Source organism: Littorina saxatilis, linkage group LG11 (genome assembly GCF_037325665.1).
Source record: "Littorina saxatilis isolate snail1 linkage group LG11, US_GU_Lsax_2.0, whole genome shotgun sequence".
In the NCBI taxonomy this organism is placed as follows: domain Eukaryota; kingdom Metazoa; phylum Mollusca; class Gastropoda; order Littorinimorpha; family Littorinidae; genus Littorina; species Littorina saxatilis.
In genome coordinates this window covers 42157090-42173782 of record NC_090255.1, presented here as the reverse complement: position 1 = coordinate 42173782, position 16693 = coordinate 42157090, and the positions used below count along the sequence as shown (strand labels likewise).

The following is a 16693-nucleotide window of genomic DNA, read 5'->3' as shown; positions in this document are numbered from 1 at the left end:
CACATTAGAAAAAAAAGTTTAAAAAAAAAAGTGATTGCCTACCTACCTACCCTATTTTTTTTTGGCTATGTTACCTATTTTTTTTGTTTGGCCTAATGGTCACCACTGTGCAGTGTGCTTCACCTTCACCGTGTTGTGTGGGTCGTGGACCACCCAGACACTCACAAGTGTCTGTATCTCTAACACTATTCAAGTTTTTGATTAAGACTTCATGTAATCCTCAAACACCAAAGAACCTTTCTATCGACCAATTTTTAAACGATTATCTTTGTAAACAAACAAATGAATAATGACGTCATTTGAACTACACAGTCTGGATGTTGTGGGTCGTGGACGACCCATATGGAATTAAAGAAGGCATTTTACAATGTTTATCCCTATTTTGATGGTGTGGGTCGTCTATGACCCATACTCTGCAAAGAGGCGGTAAAGAGTTTATCCCTATTTTGATGTCGTGGGTTGTGTACGACCCATACTCTGCAAAGAGGCGGTAAAGAGTTTATCCCTATTTTGATGTCGTGGGTTGTGTACGACCCATACTCTGCAAAGAGGCGGTAAAGAGTTTATCCCTATTTTGATGTCGTGGGTTGTGTACGACCCATACTTTTTACATGGAATCCTAACACCACTGTGTAGTTATGTGCAATGGTAATGAAATTGTGCACTTATTTATCGACAAGAGTAATAGCACAGTGTGGTTGTGTGTGTCGACTAATGCCACTGTGCAGTTATTTATGGACAGTTGTAATGACATTATGTGGTCAATTGGATGCAGTCGTAATGACACAGTCATTATTTAATTGCAATGATTCATCAGCAGTGGTAATATTGTGAATTTTTAACCGGGAGTAGAAGTCCCAAACATGCTTTTGTCTTGCTGCAAATGGATAACTCCTGACTACTGCACCAATTTCCTGACTTTGTGTTCATCTCTTTTACCATATGTTTGTTAGAACGCGTAGACACTGCAAATAATTATTATTACAAAGTATTGTTATTGGCACAATGTGTGACTGGTCGTATTGAGGCTGAGGAACCCTGTCTGGTGTATGAAAACTAAAGGCTGTGCTGTCAACAAGGTCATTCATATTGCTTGTAGCTGCAGAATACTAAAATGTCATGTGCAAATGTTTCTTTGCGAAGGCCAAATACAAATATATGCTGGTTTAGGGTAACATGACCCAACAAAATAGGGTCGGTAGGTCGGCTTTTTTTTTTTTTTTTTAGTTGATTTTAAAGGTCACTTCCCTTAGTCTCGGTATGGTTCGCAAAACGTGCCAAAAGTTTGGCTTTTTTTAGAAATGAAAAAAAAGTGTTTGGGTTGGCGGAAAAACTGAAATAGGGTCAATCAGGTTCCCCTGGGCGGGGATGTAGCTCAGTCGGTAGCGCGCTGGATTTGTATCCAGTTGGCCGCTGTCAGCGTGAGTTCGTCCCCACGTTCGGCGAGAGATTTATTTCTCAGAGTCAACTTTGTGTGCAGACTCTCCTCGGTGTCCGAACACCCCCCGTGTGTACACGCAAGCACAAGACCAAGTGCGCACGAAAAAGATCCTGTAATCCATGTCAGAGTTCGGTGGGTTATAGAAACACGAAAATACCCAGCATGCTTCCTCCGAAAACGGCGTATGCCTGCCTAAATGGCGGGGTAAAAAACGGTCATACATGTAAAATTCAACTCGTGCAAAAAAAAACACGTGTACGTGGGAGTTTCAGCCCACGAACGCAGAAGAAGAAGGTTCCCCTAAACCAACATGTATTTTTATTTGGCCCAACCTACAGAAGTTGGAACTACCTGTGCAACGTGTTTGTTTATGAAAGTGTGTTTATGCTTTGCATCTGAAAACATCTTTTGGTGTGCATTTGATATGTGTACATGAATGGATGCATGTATGTGCTTGCCTGCCCGTCCAGGAGAGCCTTGGTATCAGCGAGTTCAAGTTGTATTGTGATTACATTAAAGCTGCTAAATCAGGTTCAAAGTGTCATGTCAGTTTCTGTCATTTTTAACAAAATGCCCCAATTTCCTTAAATTACTCCAAAAGTAATTTGCCTGTTTCATGCAAAGAGATGAGACCTCAAATAACCTTACTTTTGAACAGTTTTGTGGCAAACGGTTTGTTGTAGGCTGCGCTTCTTGATGTCTGCCAATGATTTCTAGCATAACAAGAAGAGCAAACGCTCGATCGAGTCACTTTCGCAGTTCTGAATATTATATGAGGCATCAGATGGACAGGAAGAAATTGCTATTCACAACACAATACAGATGTAAATAATTTGATGTAAAGAATAATCCTATAAAGTTTGAATCAAATCCGATGAATAGTTTCAGAGATATGATATTTCAATTTTTTTCCTTCAAGACATACCTGTGACCTTGAAAAAGGTCAAAGGTCACCAAAGCAGACGTCAAAGTGTAGAGGTCACTGGGAGTCACGTTCACATAAAATTTGAGCCCGGTCACTTTTATAGTTTCCGAGAAAAGCCCAACGTTAAGTTGTGTGTTGCCGAACAGAAAAGGCTAGTTATCTCCCTTGTTTTTCTGATAACGTTCGTAAAAGGCTACAGATGTAAATACTTTGATGTAAAGAATAATCCTACAAAGTTTCAATCACATCCGATGAACTTTGTCAAAGATATAAAATGTCTAATTTTTCCTTTGACGCTGACCTGTGACCTTGAAAAAGGTCAAAGGTCAACGAAACCATCGTTAAAGTGTAGAGGTCATTGGAGGTCACGACTAAACAAAATATGAGCCCGATCGCTTTGATAGTTTCCGAGAAAAGTCCAACGTTAAGGTGGTGTCTACGGACGGCCGGCCGGCCGGACAGACTAACACTGACCGATTACATAGTCACTTTTTCTCAAGTGACTCAAAAATAAGCCCTTTATTCCAACTTCACAATAAGTCCCATCTATCTGCACGATACAGGAAAGTTGCGCTCAAGACATAACAGAATTTTAACCTTCCAGTTCAGTTGCATCTTATAAAGCGATTGTGGGTGTGTGTGCATCCGTCTTAATATTTTAGTCTTGCACTCAAAACATAACAGAAATTTAACCTTCCAGTTCAAATGCATCGTGTGGGGGTCTTATTGTTTTAGTCTTGATCTCAAACCATAGAAATCTTAACCTCCACATCTCATGAAGTGAGTGAGTGCATCCATCTTATTTTAGTTTTGCACTCAAGACATAACAGAGATCTAACCCTCCTCCAGTCCAATTGCATCTCATGAAGTAATTGTTGACGTCTATTGTTGTGCACGCAAAACACAGAAGTCGAACCCTCCATGCAAATGCATCTCATGAAGCAATTGTGGGTGTGTGTGCATCCGTTTTCTTATTTTAGTCAATCAAAACAGAAATCTAAATGTGAAACTACAGGCAATATAGCTCACAAAATCACACACTAAGTCACACCATCCAAACAAACCGTCAACAAAACATCAGACGGCAACATGTCAACAGTTTATTTAGCTGTCAACAGTCTTCCCTCCCCCCAAAGTGCAGACAAGTTACGACGCCTGCTGCGTCGGGTCGCCAGAGGGCATGCTGCGGATGATGTCAGAATCACCTGAAATCACACAAGACAATAAGTTACTTGAAAAAACGTGCACACCAGCACAAAAATTCTTTAAAATGTAATTTGCACATCACACTAGTTGTCATGGATTGAACAGAGGATGAATCGTACTTCCCATACTGACAAGCATAGCAACTATTGCAGCATGTCAAGTGCGGATGACACAGAATGGGGCTACACTTCCCATACTGACAAGCATAGCAACTATTGCAGCATGTCAAGTGCGGATGACACAGAATGGGGCTACACTTCCCATACTGACAAGCATAGCAACTATTGCAGCATGTCAAGTGCGGATGACACAGAATGGGGCTACACTTCCCATACTGACAAGCATAGCAACTATTGCAGCATGTCAAGTGCGGATGACATAGAATGGGGCTACACTTCCCATACTGACAAGCATCAATCAATCAATCAATGACGCTTATATCGCGCATATTCCGTGGGTACAGTTCTAGGCGCTCTGCAGTGATGCCGTGTGAGATGAAATTTTATACGGCCAGTAATTGCAGCCATTTCGGCGCATATTTACCTTTCACGGCCTATTATTCCAAGTCACACGGGTATAGGTAGACAATTATTAACTGTGCCTAAGCAATTTTGCCAGGAAAGACCCTTTTGTCAATCGTGGGATCTTTAACGTGCACACCCAATGTAGTGTACACGGGGGGGGGGGGGGGGGGGGGGGGGGAGTTCGGACACCGAAGAGAGTCTGCACACAAAGTTGACTCTGAAATAAATTTCCGCCGAACCTGGGATCGAACTCACGCTGACAGCGGCCAACTGGATACAAATCCAGCGCGCTACCAACTGAGCTATATCCCCGCCCCATAGCAACTATTGCAGCATGTCAAGTGCGGATGACATAGAATGGGGCTACAATTAAGCTTCCTTACTAACTTAACTCGTACTGATCATGTTAATTTCCTCCACAATATTTCTTCGTGTAGTTTGTACCTAAGAAACTTGGGGAAGAAAGTGCTCTAATTGCATGACAAAAAAAGTTTTGCTTAGAACAATTGAACTGTGTCTCGAACTAGCAAAAAGTGGCAGCTGAAAACCTAAAATCTCTGACCCCCCCCCCCCCCCCAAAAAAAAGAAATGCAAAGTGAAGCAAAAGTAAGAGAGTGTACCAGGGTCGGTGATGGAGAGGGTGCACACCCTGAAGTACTTTCCACAGGCGGTGCCCAGCTCAATGTTGTTGCCGTTGTAGTGGTGCACACCGGTCTTGGCCAACATGGCGTAGTACTCAATCTCGCTCTTCCTGCACACGAAACACCACACAGTTGAACTAGGTTGCGGCACACCCCCTGATAACTGACCATCAATGTGTAAAATCACCTATTTTTGGTCTTCTTTCGATAATGATTTCTCAGTCACTAATCCACCAATGTTTGCCTACTAAACATAAAATTGAAGAACAATCTTTTATCTTTACAATACTCTTGGTTTTGTTTGAATTGATTAAATGTGTACCTCATGCAATAAAAATAAAAACCCATGTGTTGCGCTGCTCGCGGCATTTTGGACCGCCATGTTTGCAGCCTTTGTGTGTACAGATTTTCGTGTGCTTGTTTCGCGGCCTTGGCTTGTGTTGGACATGCGACCTACACACCTATATTTAGTATCAAAGTGTTCACGGAAGAATGAGGTTTTTAATGATGTAAAGTAGAGTTGTCTTCCAATTAAAAGCATGGGCGTAAAATAGATTTTTCTACAAAAGTTGAGTATTTTTCAACGATTCTGACAAAAATATCCACCTAAAACGCATCCTAACTTCAAGAAAAATGAAGCTGAATCCGTACCCTTTCGAATGAGGTACTAGGTTAATGTATTCATGACGTGTCCAAGGCAAGCGAGCCAATCAAAACGAAGGGTCCGTCCGCGATGTTCGAATTCGCCAGTCACAAAATGGCGAGTGAAGAAAGTGACGCCGCGGATGCGATTGTGACGGACAATTCAAGTGGAATCGGTAAGTTTACTGGTTTTTTGTTTCAGTTTATGCTAGAAAAATGATGTAGGAAGGTATCTGTTGTAGTATTTTGCACATATTGGGAAAAGTATTGCAGAAATCAAAACTTTCAGCGAGTGCTTGCGGACACGATGTTCGAAGAAGTTTCATCAGACCGGAAGTGGCGGTCGGTTCGATAAAAATGACTTTTTCCAAGATTTACACATTATTATAACAAAAATACACATCTAACACAAAAGATTAGAGTCTTTTGGAGTTGTCTTATTTTATTTTTTAAAGGTAGTGGTAGGATTACGTTGTAATTTGGATCAAATCGACAGCGTCTGTTCGGTCAAGGGAGGTAATCACCATAATGCGTCCGATCCGCACCTTGTTTTGTGTTGTACGACGTGATACATTTGAACTAACGAATTGATACGCTTCGCTGTGAATAAATAAAAATGTTATGGCAACAAACAGATAGACTGCACAATATTCTTTTCACTGAATGAAGTCAAAATAATGAAACTTTTAAAAGAAATTAAGAAAAATAAATAAAATGTCACTTTTTTTTGTTATTATCTTTTTAACATTTTTCTTCAACAATTTTTTATTCAGGCAAGCACAGATTTATAATGACACATTCAAAAGCAATGTCACTGTTTGGCAGTGAACCTGAAAGTGACACAGAAAGAATCAGGACACACACACTGTATTTATTGTTACAACTTCTGGCTTTTTTGTGTGTGTGCAGAGGGTGAAGTGTTTGAACAGCTGAAGGCTGTTTTTCTGGCAAATGGAAAAGGCAGCTTCCTGCGGTTGTCCTCAGGGATCAACTACTACTCCAGACGTTGCTGTTGAGGGATCAAGGATACAAAACATATGATGAAGCTGCACTGTTTCTCAACAAACTGTTTCCGGATGTACCTGTTGCAAGACTTCGGTACATGCTTGTGTCTACAAATGCAAAGAAAGATGCGTCTTCAAGTTCTTCACTGTGTGACACAGACATCCTTGGACCTTACTTAGAAGGCATGCCCCATCGTCATCTTCAGGGCGTGCGTTCATCGTGGAAGCACCACACAACTTGGGACAAACGTATCGTGCCTTTAAGGCCACGTGATTGAAAATGTGCTGCAAAATAAAATGACTGTGCTTCCGGCTAGCTTTTGGGGGGGGGGGGGGGGGGGGGGGTCTTTGTGCTGAAGGGGTTCCTTTCAAGGGAGTATTGTACTTTTACTTGATAGTAAACTTGGATTCTTCTTTGCTTTCAAATTTGTGGTAAATCCATCAATTCGTTCAAAAGTTGTGACAGTTTTTGTGTGTGTACAGACAGCAACATGCCAACTCTTTTTCATATTGTTATGATTTTTTTTTTCTTAGTTTCCATATTTAATATTTTACAAGCTATCAATCCCACATTTTGCAAGAATGTAGATAAACGTAGAATGTGCTATGTCTCAAAATTTCATTTAGATACTCCAAGTATTTCAAAAGTTATGAAGCTTTGCATATATGTACTGGGGGGGTGGGTCCTTTGTGCTGAAGGGGTTCCATTCAAGGGAGTATTGTACTTTAACTTGATAGTAAACTTGGATTCTTCTTTGCTTTCAAATTTGTGGTAAATCCATCAATTCGTTCAAAAGTTATGACAGTTTTTATCTGTGTACAGACAGCAACATGCCAACTCTTTTTCATATTTTTATAAAAAAAAAATTCTTAGTTTCCATATTTTTCAAGCTATCAATCCCACATTATGCAAGAATGTAGATAAACGTAGAATGTGCCATGTCTCAAAATTTCATTTATATACTCCAAGTATTTCAAAAGTTATGAAGCTTTGCATATATGTACCTGGTAGAACTGCCGGCCGGACGCCGGTCAAATTGATGTTTTTCCTGACTTTGGCAATTAATAAGTCAAAAGGTTATTCCAATAATGTCTTGAAAAAAATTGGGCATGTTCTATATATATTTGTTTGGAAGATCTGACAGTTTCAGATATCTGCTGTCAATAATTTCAAATCTGTGATGGCCTAAACTTGCCCCCCCGGGCAGTTTTGGTTTGTTTTCAGCTTTGTTTTTCGTAAAGTTTCAATGCTTACTGGTAAAACAAATATGTGACTAGAGTGCTGGAACAATGATTTCTTTCTATTCCTGGTTGCTGAGAACTGATTCTCGTAAGCTGAATTGACTGAGCAATTACTTTGTAGTAGCTTTGTGCTGTTAAAGTTGCCCTATTTTTCAGTTTTAAATCGCATCGCGACGGCGTACATCTTAAAATGCCAATATCTCAGGAACTAATAAAGGTATCCACTTACTTTTTTGTGTGTTTTGCTTGTTTTTTATTGTTCTTTAAAGATACACCAAAACATACACTCTCAATTCATAAAAAAAATTTGACTGCCGCAACCTAGTTGAACAGAAATCAGATGACAAATAATATCAACTGGCAAGAACCACATGACCTGAAGCTGAAAAGCATTTGCAAAACACATCTTATAAATAAAAAGTACATCCTTTCAATGGGCAGCTGCACACCTTTTCTTTTTCTCCTGTCTGTTATTAGGTCTGTTAGTTGTCAGTCTTTGTGTGTGTCTGTGAGCCAGTCGGTTTGTATGAAAAAAAGCATGATTATCAAAAATAACAGAACAAACAATACACAAATTAAAGTAATAAGCTGCTGAAAGTCCATCCATTGTCCACTGCAAAAGAATCACTACCTTTAAAACAGTGGTCCACGAATGTTTGACATTGTACATATCGGATTTATCCACCAGTTGATGCAGTTCAATATGTTACCAGAGTTTCATCCATGTCAGCTTGAAAGAAAAAGCAGAACGGCATGAAATAGCTGGCTGGCTTCATCTTTGTTGTTTTAGCAACTCCGAAGCCACAACATATGTATAAATAACCAAGCTAGCATAACCCACCTCTCAAAAATAAACTACAAAATTGATTGTCCCGTACACATGCAATTTCTCAATTTAACAGTATAGTAAATTACAAATTAGTCTAAGCAATACACACACACCAAACTATCTGAATGATCTCCCGTCTCAGAAAAAATCAGTTGGAACTCATGTCTTGCGTGCAAAATTCCATCAGAAGATGAGCACCACCTTACTTGTCATCGTCATTAACAGCGAAGGTACACACATTAACATCTTTCCCAGGTAAAAGAAAGGCAAGCATTCATCAGACCTACATCTTTTGCAGGTAAAAGGCAAGCATACATCAGACCTAACTTAGCTTTTGTTGTCTTACCAAAGAGGAGGTATGATCTCTAACCATTACGTGAACACCTGAGAGCACGCACGACTACACACGAGTTAGCCTTACCTGAGGGGAGGTGTGTTGTTGGCGATGATGACCAGCTTGGCCTTGCCTTGACGCAGTGTCTTCAGGGTCTGCTTGTAGCCCAGGAAGTACTTGCCAGATTTCATCACCAGCGCCAGCCTGGCGTTGATGTTCTCCGCCGCCTTTTTCTGTAAAACGTACATGCACAAATTTAGTATGATGCTAGACACAGAAGGCGCCATATAACTTCATTAACACAGTTTTCTACTAATTTGGAATTGTGCAGAGAATAATTTATTTCTGTACGATTTTGTGCGGCGCTTAACTCTGTTTGGATTTACGTCATAAAGATCCTTATCATCATAACCCGATAAGCCCCCCCCCCCCCCCCCTCCAGAAACAAAATTCAAAATAAAGTTGGAACTAAGACAGCTCAACTAGATGTTACGCTTCATCAGTGGTTCCTTAGATCAGAATCCACATTTCAGCAAGATGCGGCTGTAAGATGTCATCACTTGAAGCAGCTGTAACATCCAGAGGCAAATAAACAAAAGTCTAGTCTATGTACCATCACAGTAACAAACTTAACCGAGGGCCTGTGTACCGTTCCAATAATGATGCACGCAGAGAATTCAAAAGGTAGCAATCTGTGACAGTGTATAAAGCCTGGTGAACGTCAAAATTAGTAAGCAAAAAAAAAAAGAAAGTTTGTTGCTGATGACCCAACCCAAAAAATTAGGGTTGGCTTTTATCTATTTGTTCGATAGTCTATTTTTCTAAATAGTTGCAACTGCTGGAAAATGAAAAAACTGAAAAGGCCGGGGTCCAGGGGCCTTGGTGGCCCCTGGCTGGGTACAGGGGCAGCGCCCCTGTTAGGGGGTCAGGGGGGCAACGCCCCCCTGAAGCAGAGCAAAATGTACAACTTTAAGGGTATTTGAAGGCCTCTCTTTCTTTTTTCTTGCTGTTTGAACTGTATTTTATGTCTTTGTTGCAGATCATGCAAACACACAGCAACTCCAGGCCAATCAATTTCCGGCACCAAAGTCGGTGTTGGTTGTTTTGGCTGTCCGTTTCGTTCAGGCACGTCCACCTCCATTTGTTGACAGACGAATCGATAGTACACGTCGTTCAGGCACGTCCACCTCCATTTGTTGACAGACGAATCGATAGTACACGTCGGTTCGTCTTCTTCGAGAAACGGCATTTTTATGAGATCAAGTGTAAAACACACGAATCGCAAACTCGCGCCAAGCAGAAAACAATGGCCGACAACTGCACTACGGGGTTCACACACGGGCTTACTTTAACGGACTTCTTTCAAAGAAGAGTGCCATATCCGATCTGCAGAACAGAAACCCGTTTCTGACTGCACTGTTCTGTACGCTTCTCTCCCCCTTTTTTTTTCGCTTCGGATTTTCCGTCTGCAGCCACGTCAGAAAAACGGAAATTCCGTCTCAGACGGAAGAGTTGCACTCATGTTAGTTGCATATGGCTTTCTATTGAATGAAAAACGTGCAAGCTCTGTCCCCCGGATCTCCAAGAGAACTTTTCCTTGTAAAGTCTGCATAGACTTTTCACTTTTTAATTCAATGTTCTTTTGTTTGAGGGTTTAATAAAAGTTGCAAGGTAACGAGCCAAAAAATAGGCCTAATTGGTGGGGGAATATATATCTTTTTATTTTGGTTATGTTATGCTTCATCAGTGGTTCCTTAGATCAGAATCCACATTTCAGCGAGATGCGGCTGTAAGATGTCATCACTTGAAGCAGCTGTAACCTTCAGATGTATGTGGGGTCCTGATTTGGCCTAAATGGTCCGCTGGACCCATTAAGCAACAGTTAACTAACTAACTTCAGATGTATGTGGGTTTTTCTTCTAAATGGTCCGCTGGACCCATTAAGCAACAGTTAACTAACTAACTTCAGATGTATGTGGGTTTTTCTTCAAACTGCTATTTGCCAAAACCATGATGTAGTTGTGTGTGCAACACCAACCTCATTTAGTAACAGAGAATGTCATTGACAGCGACTGTCATGCAATGTAATGCATCGGGATACCTCTTGGTCAATGTACACACTAACACACACAAATCAAGGCTTGAGGGAGGATTGAGGAAGTCTGTAACCATCGAAACCATCTGATGCTTGTCTGAACCACCATATCCGCCATTGCCCGCACGTGCTTCAGTCAGTGGGCACTTACCGATTTCTTTTGGACAACCATGATGCTTGTGTAGGTGCTCCGCACAACCTGGAAAAGAAACAGTTAGAGGTAATAATGTGAAAAGATCGTAAAAGACGACAAGAGATAGCGATTTTGGGGGTACACCCGCAATGATAGCAGAATTTCACGACAGAAATTTCACAAACGACTTACCTAGCAGAAACGTGGACGTGAAAGGAAGATAGCCCGTCATGCACCGCGACTCTCGCAGCGAAATCTCATTGGAAACGAGACATTCCATCGGCGGCTTCTTCGGAGTCAAGCATGGCGGCTTATTGAACAGAACTTCAGTATTGCCAATCGAGTTGAGCTAAAAATCAAACACGATGTTTGTCTACTTGAGCAAAAAGGTAAATGTTGCATGTCATTTAAACCAGTGCTTCTTTTTTTCAGTCGTAATCAGCTTGAATTTTGCCAGATTCTTTATATTTACTTTATTAAAAAAAATGCACAACATTGTTATTGAGCACAAGAAAACAGTGATTGAGTAGAAGTTTGCTTATTTTTTTTCGTTAAACTCAAAACGGTGCAGTTATTTAAACTTACATGATTTTCAAATGTAATCAAGATTGCCAGATTAAGAGGAGTTAGAGACAAACCTTGGGTTTACACTACAGCCCTACAATCCAGGTTTCCCTATTGCTTCGTTTCCGGCCGATTTATGTTGAGCACGTGATGCGCACAAAAAATATTGGCGGTCTAGAAGTGTCGTCTGCGCAATGATCGCGGCGGCACCCGCGGCTTTCTTGACCGCCAAGGACGACCGCGCACGTTGTGATACGTCATTCGTTAGACCTCAATACACAATCACAGTCATGAATTGCACACCCCTCCCCCCCCCTTCCCTTCCCCCCCCCTTCCCCTCCCCCCCCCCCCTCCCCCCCCCCCCCCTTCCCCCCCATTCCCTAAACAGTCCAGAGACATAGTGCTTGCTGCCGCATGAGCCAAGAAAATTTTCCCTCTTTATCTTTACTGCGCTGTCCGCAAAATCCCTCCGCGCGGAGGTGTTTCCAGACACATCGTACATAGGGTCAGGGTGTAAATTTGTAAAGCAGTTCTACAGAATTGATTAATGTCCATTATGTCCTTAAGAAGAAGAAGGGGGGGGGGGGGGGGGGTCCACTGTACAACTACAAGCATTTGCTTTTGTGTGCTGAACCCATAGATTTTTTTTCTCCACAGATTGCCATTCCCAACAACACCAAGCTGAGGTGTGTGTCGTGGAACAGGGAGCATGGCTACATTGCGTGCGGCGGAGAGGAAGGCCTCCTCAAGGTCCTCAAGTTGGAAATGCAAGCTGGTATGCGTGAAATATTTCCTTCAGGGTTTCATTTACTAGTGCGCCCCGCGCCAATGGTGCATTCAATCTGAAAATGTCCCATCACAATTCCCTTCAGTGCGTCAAAGGGCGCATTGAGTATACGTAGCACTACGCCACCAAATGTACACTTTACATCGGATTACACACACACACACTCACACACATACTCAGATAACACGATATAGTGGCTAATTCTCAGATGGCACCATATTGGAACATTTTGCATCTTTGGTCAAAACGCGTACAGGCCTCTTTGGCGCTTCTTGCCTTCGACTATGTCTCATCGGAATTTGGTTAAGGGGGACAAATGTCCCATTGCCTTTTTCTCCCAGGCTAAACCCTGATCCTTATAAATTTGACTTCTGGAGAGGGAAACAAATGTGGATGGTAGAAGACTTTAAGCAAAGAAATCGTTCAGCGCCATTGATTATTGGCCATTTACTTCTTGTTTCCATGTTTCTCTCAAAGTGTGCGAGTTGAAAGTTGATTCCGATTACAAGGAAATGCAAAAGTGAGACGCAGAGACAAAGGATACTTTCCAGTTCCACCAATTTTAAGATGTGAAATTTGATGTTGAATCATCAAATGGCAACAGAATGAATGCAGTAATTAATTTGTAAGCATGGATAATGTAGCTGATCATGGATTGGAAAAAAATTGAACCCCTTGACTGTCTGATGAATTGAATTTAAAACAACAACAACAAAAACATGACACAAAAGAAAAACACAAGAATTGATATCCTAACAGCCAAAACAACTAACCAAAATCAAATTAAAAAAACAAATTCTATTCAGGGAAGACAATCATGGTTGCATGTCGATGAGCTGATTACAGCTGTTATCTCCCTTTTTAACTGTATTGATAAGTTTGGTGTTGACTGTAATTAACGCGGTCAAGGAGTCAAATGTTCAAAGTTTGTAATATAACTGAAACTATCTGTTTGCCTTCCTTCATTGCTGTGAAAGTAACGAGTCAATCAGTCAATCAGTCAATCAGTCAATATGAGGCTTATATCGCACGTATTCCGTGGGTACAGTTCTAAGCGCAGGAATTTTTTTTAATTTTTTTAATTTTTTTATTTTATGCAATTTATATCGCGCACATATTCAAGGCGCAGGGATTTATTTATGCCGTGTGAGATGGAATTTTGTTTACACAATACATCACGCATTCACATCGGCCAGCAGATCGCAGCCATTTCGGCGCATATCCTACTTTTCACGGCCTATTATTCCAAGTCATACGGGTATTTTGGTGGACATTTTTATCTATGCCTATACAATTTTGCCAGGAAAGACCCTTTCGTCAATCGTGGGATCTTTAACGTGCACACCCCAATGTAGTGTACACGAAGGGACCTCGGTTTTTCGTCTCATCCGAAAGACTAGTGCTCCTCTCTGACAATTGTTTGAGTGGCAAATCCAGTTAGGCCAACAAAAAAAATTGTCTGTTTCTGGTCACCCGACCGACCCTAAATTTCGGTGCCGACCCTAAACTTGTTTTTTCCAAACTCCAAAATGTTTTGTTTTTTTTGGTGGTAAAGGACAGGGTGAGAAAATGAACAACAAAAACGTGTGAAAACGAAAGTCCGCTGACGATTTGTAAATGTGTTGAGTGTCTTGTCTCTATGTATAGTGAATCCAGTCTCTTTGCGCGATTTTTAAAGTTAGTTTTATTGGTCTACATTTGGGGTTAAAAAAAAAAAAAATAAATAAAAAAATCCCTACCTACCGACCCTATTTTTTTTAGCCATGTTACCAGAAACAGACAATTTTTTTTTTTTTGCCTTATGGTTATTGGTTTGGGGTTGTGTATTACACTTGTACTGTAGACAGTTTTAATCTTTTTATTTGTGTAGATGTATGTTGTTACCCTTCATAATCCCAATTCTGTGAGAATATTGACCTTTTATTAATGTCAATGTTGAATGTAAACTGTCAGAAAGCGACCAAAAGGCAGGTAAGGAAGGCGGTGAAAATGACAGTGAGGAAAACAAACCGTCAAGTCCCAGCGAGGCTGCAGGCTTCAAAGAGATCAAGATAAAAGATGCTAGCATAAAAGGTGTTAATGGTAAGAACCAACGAGAGTTGAGGGTGTAGGTACTAACATGGGAACTGAGGATTCTGCAGTGTTTTGACAGGCAGGGTAGGGGTTTGCTGGTCAGTTGCATTGAAACCCTCCCTCATCCTTATGACCACCGCACATACGGTCAGCAGCTGGTTGCCAGTTCAATCTTCAGTTTCAGTGCAGCAGCTTCTGTGTCAGAGGTACATACAAGGTTGTCGTCACCAAGACTGAGACTGGTCTCAAAAACCGGGAAATCTTTAGATGATGCAGTTGTTTTTTATTTCAAACCCTCGAAGTATTCTCCCTTAGCGGCTACACACAGTTTAAGTCGTTGGACCCAGTCAAGAAATGACCGTTTGAAGTCGTTTTTTGGCACCTGGTTCAGACACTGGAAAACAGCCGATCCGAGGGCTGATCGACTGTCAAATCGACGCCCAGCCAATTGTCTTTTCAGATGAGGAAACAAAAAAAAGTCACAGGGTGCAAGATCAGGAGAGTAGGGAGGATGTGGCAAAGTTTCAAAGTTTTCTTCCTCCAGGTACTCTTTCACCACCTTGGATTTGTGAGCAGGTGCGTTATCATGAAGTAATTTGATCCCTTTCAATCCTGTAGTTGGTCTGGCTCTCTTGTAGTAACGAACGATGCCAGCAAGAACTTTTTCCTTGTAGTACACCCCAGTGATGCTTCTGCCTTTTTCGCGTGGTTTTTGAAAAATGACGCCCTTTGTGTTATAAAATATTGTGTATAAAACCTTCTTGCCGGAGCGACTTTTTCGCACGATCCGAGGGGCATTGGCACCTTTTTTTATCCATGCTTTGTTTTGAGCTTTTCTTTTTGGCTCAAAGAAGTACACCCAAGTTTCGTCTCCAGTCACGATCTCATCCAAGCGTTTTTGATCACATCCGTCGTATATCTTGAGTAGCCGTTGGGCAAACGTAACCCTACACCTCTTGTTCTCTTCAGTGAGGAAATGTGGTACCCATCGCGCGCACACCTTTGTGTATCCAAGTTTGTGTTTTAAAACTCTCAAGACAGACGACGACGAAATGTCCAGTGTTTCGGCGATAAAATGACTGCTCACTCGGGGATCTTCATCAACTAACCGTTGCACATAGGACACCATTTTGTTGTCGGTTACAGGTGGTTTCTTCACTTTTCCCCTTGCATCTTCCACAGACGTTTTCCCTGTTGAGAAATGCTTTGCCCACCGAAAAACTGTCGCGCGAGATGGTGCTGTGCCTGGGCTTACAGTTCTCAGCTCTTCAAGTATGTCACCGGCCGTTTTACCAAGTGCCGTTCTTATTTTGATATAGGATCGAAAATCCTTCTCTGAAAATGTGCTTTTTGTCGCCATTTTTTAGGCCAGTGTCTCTCGCTTACATGATTAAATACACTGTATCTTTACGAAAACACAACGGATCACAAAGAAATTATGCACAATAATACGTTGTGTACCAATCTTGATAATGACGTCATTTGTTATAAATGTCGTCATTTGATTCTGTGCAAAAAAGACCAGACTCAGTCTTGCTGACGACAACCTTGTACAGAGACTGAAAGGCATGTGTCACTCATTTGCATGAAAACAGTTCAGCTTTCCGTCTCAGATATGGCAGGCTTTTACAGGAGAGAAGACCTTCCCTGCACAGTGAGGATTGTTTGATAAATTAGTTTCTTAATTTCTTTGAGGGATGGTCTTATCCGATGTAAAAGGATTGGCCCGATACGAAATGGTGAGTCGAACTGTTTTCACCAGAAAGAGTGTACCTTCAAAGACGGAGTATGTTCCACAAGTATTCCATGGCAACAAGTCATGAGATATTGTGTTCCACAAGTATTCCATGGCAACAAGTCATGAGATATTGTGTTCCACAAGTATTCCATGGCAACAAGTCATGAGATATTGTGTTCCACAAGTATTCCATGGCAACAAGTCATGAGATATTGTGTTCCACAAGTATTCCATGGCAAAAAGTCATGAGATATTGTGTTCCACAAGTATTCCATGGCAACAAGTCATGAGATATTGTGTTCCACAAGTATTCCATGGCAACAAGTCATGAGATATTGTGTTCCGCAAGTATTCCATGGCAACAAGTCATGAGATATTGTGTTCCACAAGTATTCCATGGCAACAAGTCATGAGATATTGTGTTCCGCAAGTATTCCATGGCAACAAGTCATGAGATATTGTGTTCCACAAGTATTCCATGGCAAAAAGTCATGAGATATTGCTTTGTGATAAAT

The 16693-nt window shown here is 41.3% G+C and overlaps 2 protein-coding genes across 3 annotated transcripts in view; one reads left to right on the top strand and one right to left on the bottom strand.

Annotated features, from left to right (window-relative positions):
- Positions 1–3452: 3452 nt before the first annotated feature.
- On the bottom strand, positions 3453–11303 carry LOC138980505 (large ribosomal subunit protein eL30-like). The gene is made up of 5 exons (XM_070353392.1): positions 11209–11303; positions 11035–11082; positions 8876–9021; positions 4717–4847; positions 3453–3571 (listed from the first exon to the last, which is right to left on the bottom strand). Exons 2-5 carry the CDS (start codon positions 11053–11055, stop codon positions 3513–3515), a joined length of 357 nt encoding a protein of 118 aa, XP_070209493.1. The 5' UTR covers positions 11056–11082; positions 11209–11303; the 3' UTR covers positions 3453–3512.
- The window catches only part of LOC138980498 (WD repeat-containing protein 35-like), a 77680-nt gene continuing 72273 nt past the window's right edge, over positions 11287–16693 (top strand). Inside the window, exons 1-2 of one of the 2 annotated variants that reach the window (XM_070353375.1) lie at positions 11287–11405; positions 12238–12355. In XM_070353375.1, the coding sequence (XP_070209476.1) occupies positions 11382–11405; positions 12238–12355 (142 nt within the window). In that variant the 5' untranslated portion in view covers positions 11287–11381. The remainder of the gene's footprint in view (positions 11406–12237; positions 12356–16693) is intronic. The other variant, XM_070353377.1, reaches the window with a different exon arrangement.

Bases quoted from the DNA above. Each gene is read 5' to 3' on its own strand.
- LOC138980505 (XM_070353392.1), bottom strand. From the start codon at position 11,055: ATGGTTGTCCAAAAGAAATCG. The intron at 9,022-11,034 runs GTAAGTGCCCAC...TACGTTTTACAG, and splicing joins TGGTTGTCCAAAAGAAATCG to AAAAAGGCGGCGGAGAACAT. The intron at 3,572-4,716 runs GTACACTCTCTT...GTGTGATTTCAG, and splicing joins CCTCTCCATCACCGACCCTG to GTGATTCTGACATCATCCGC.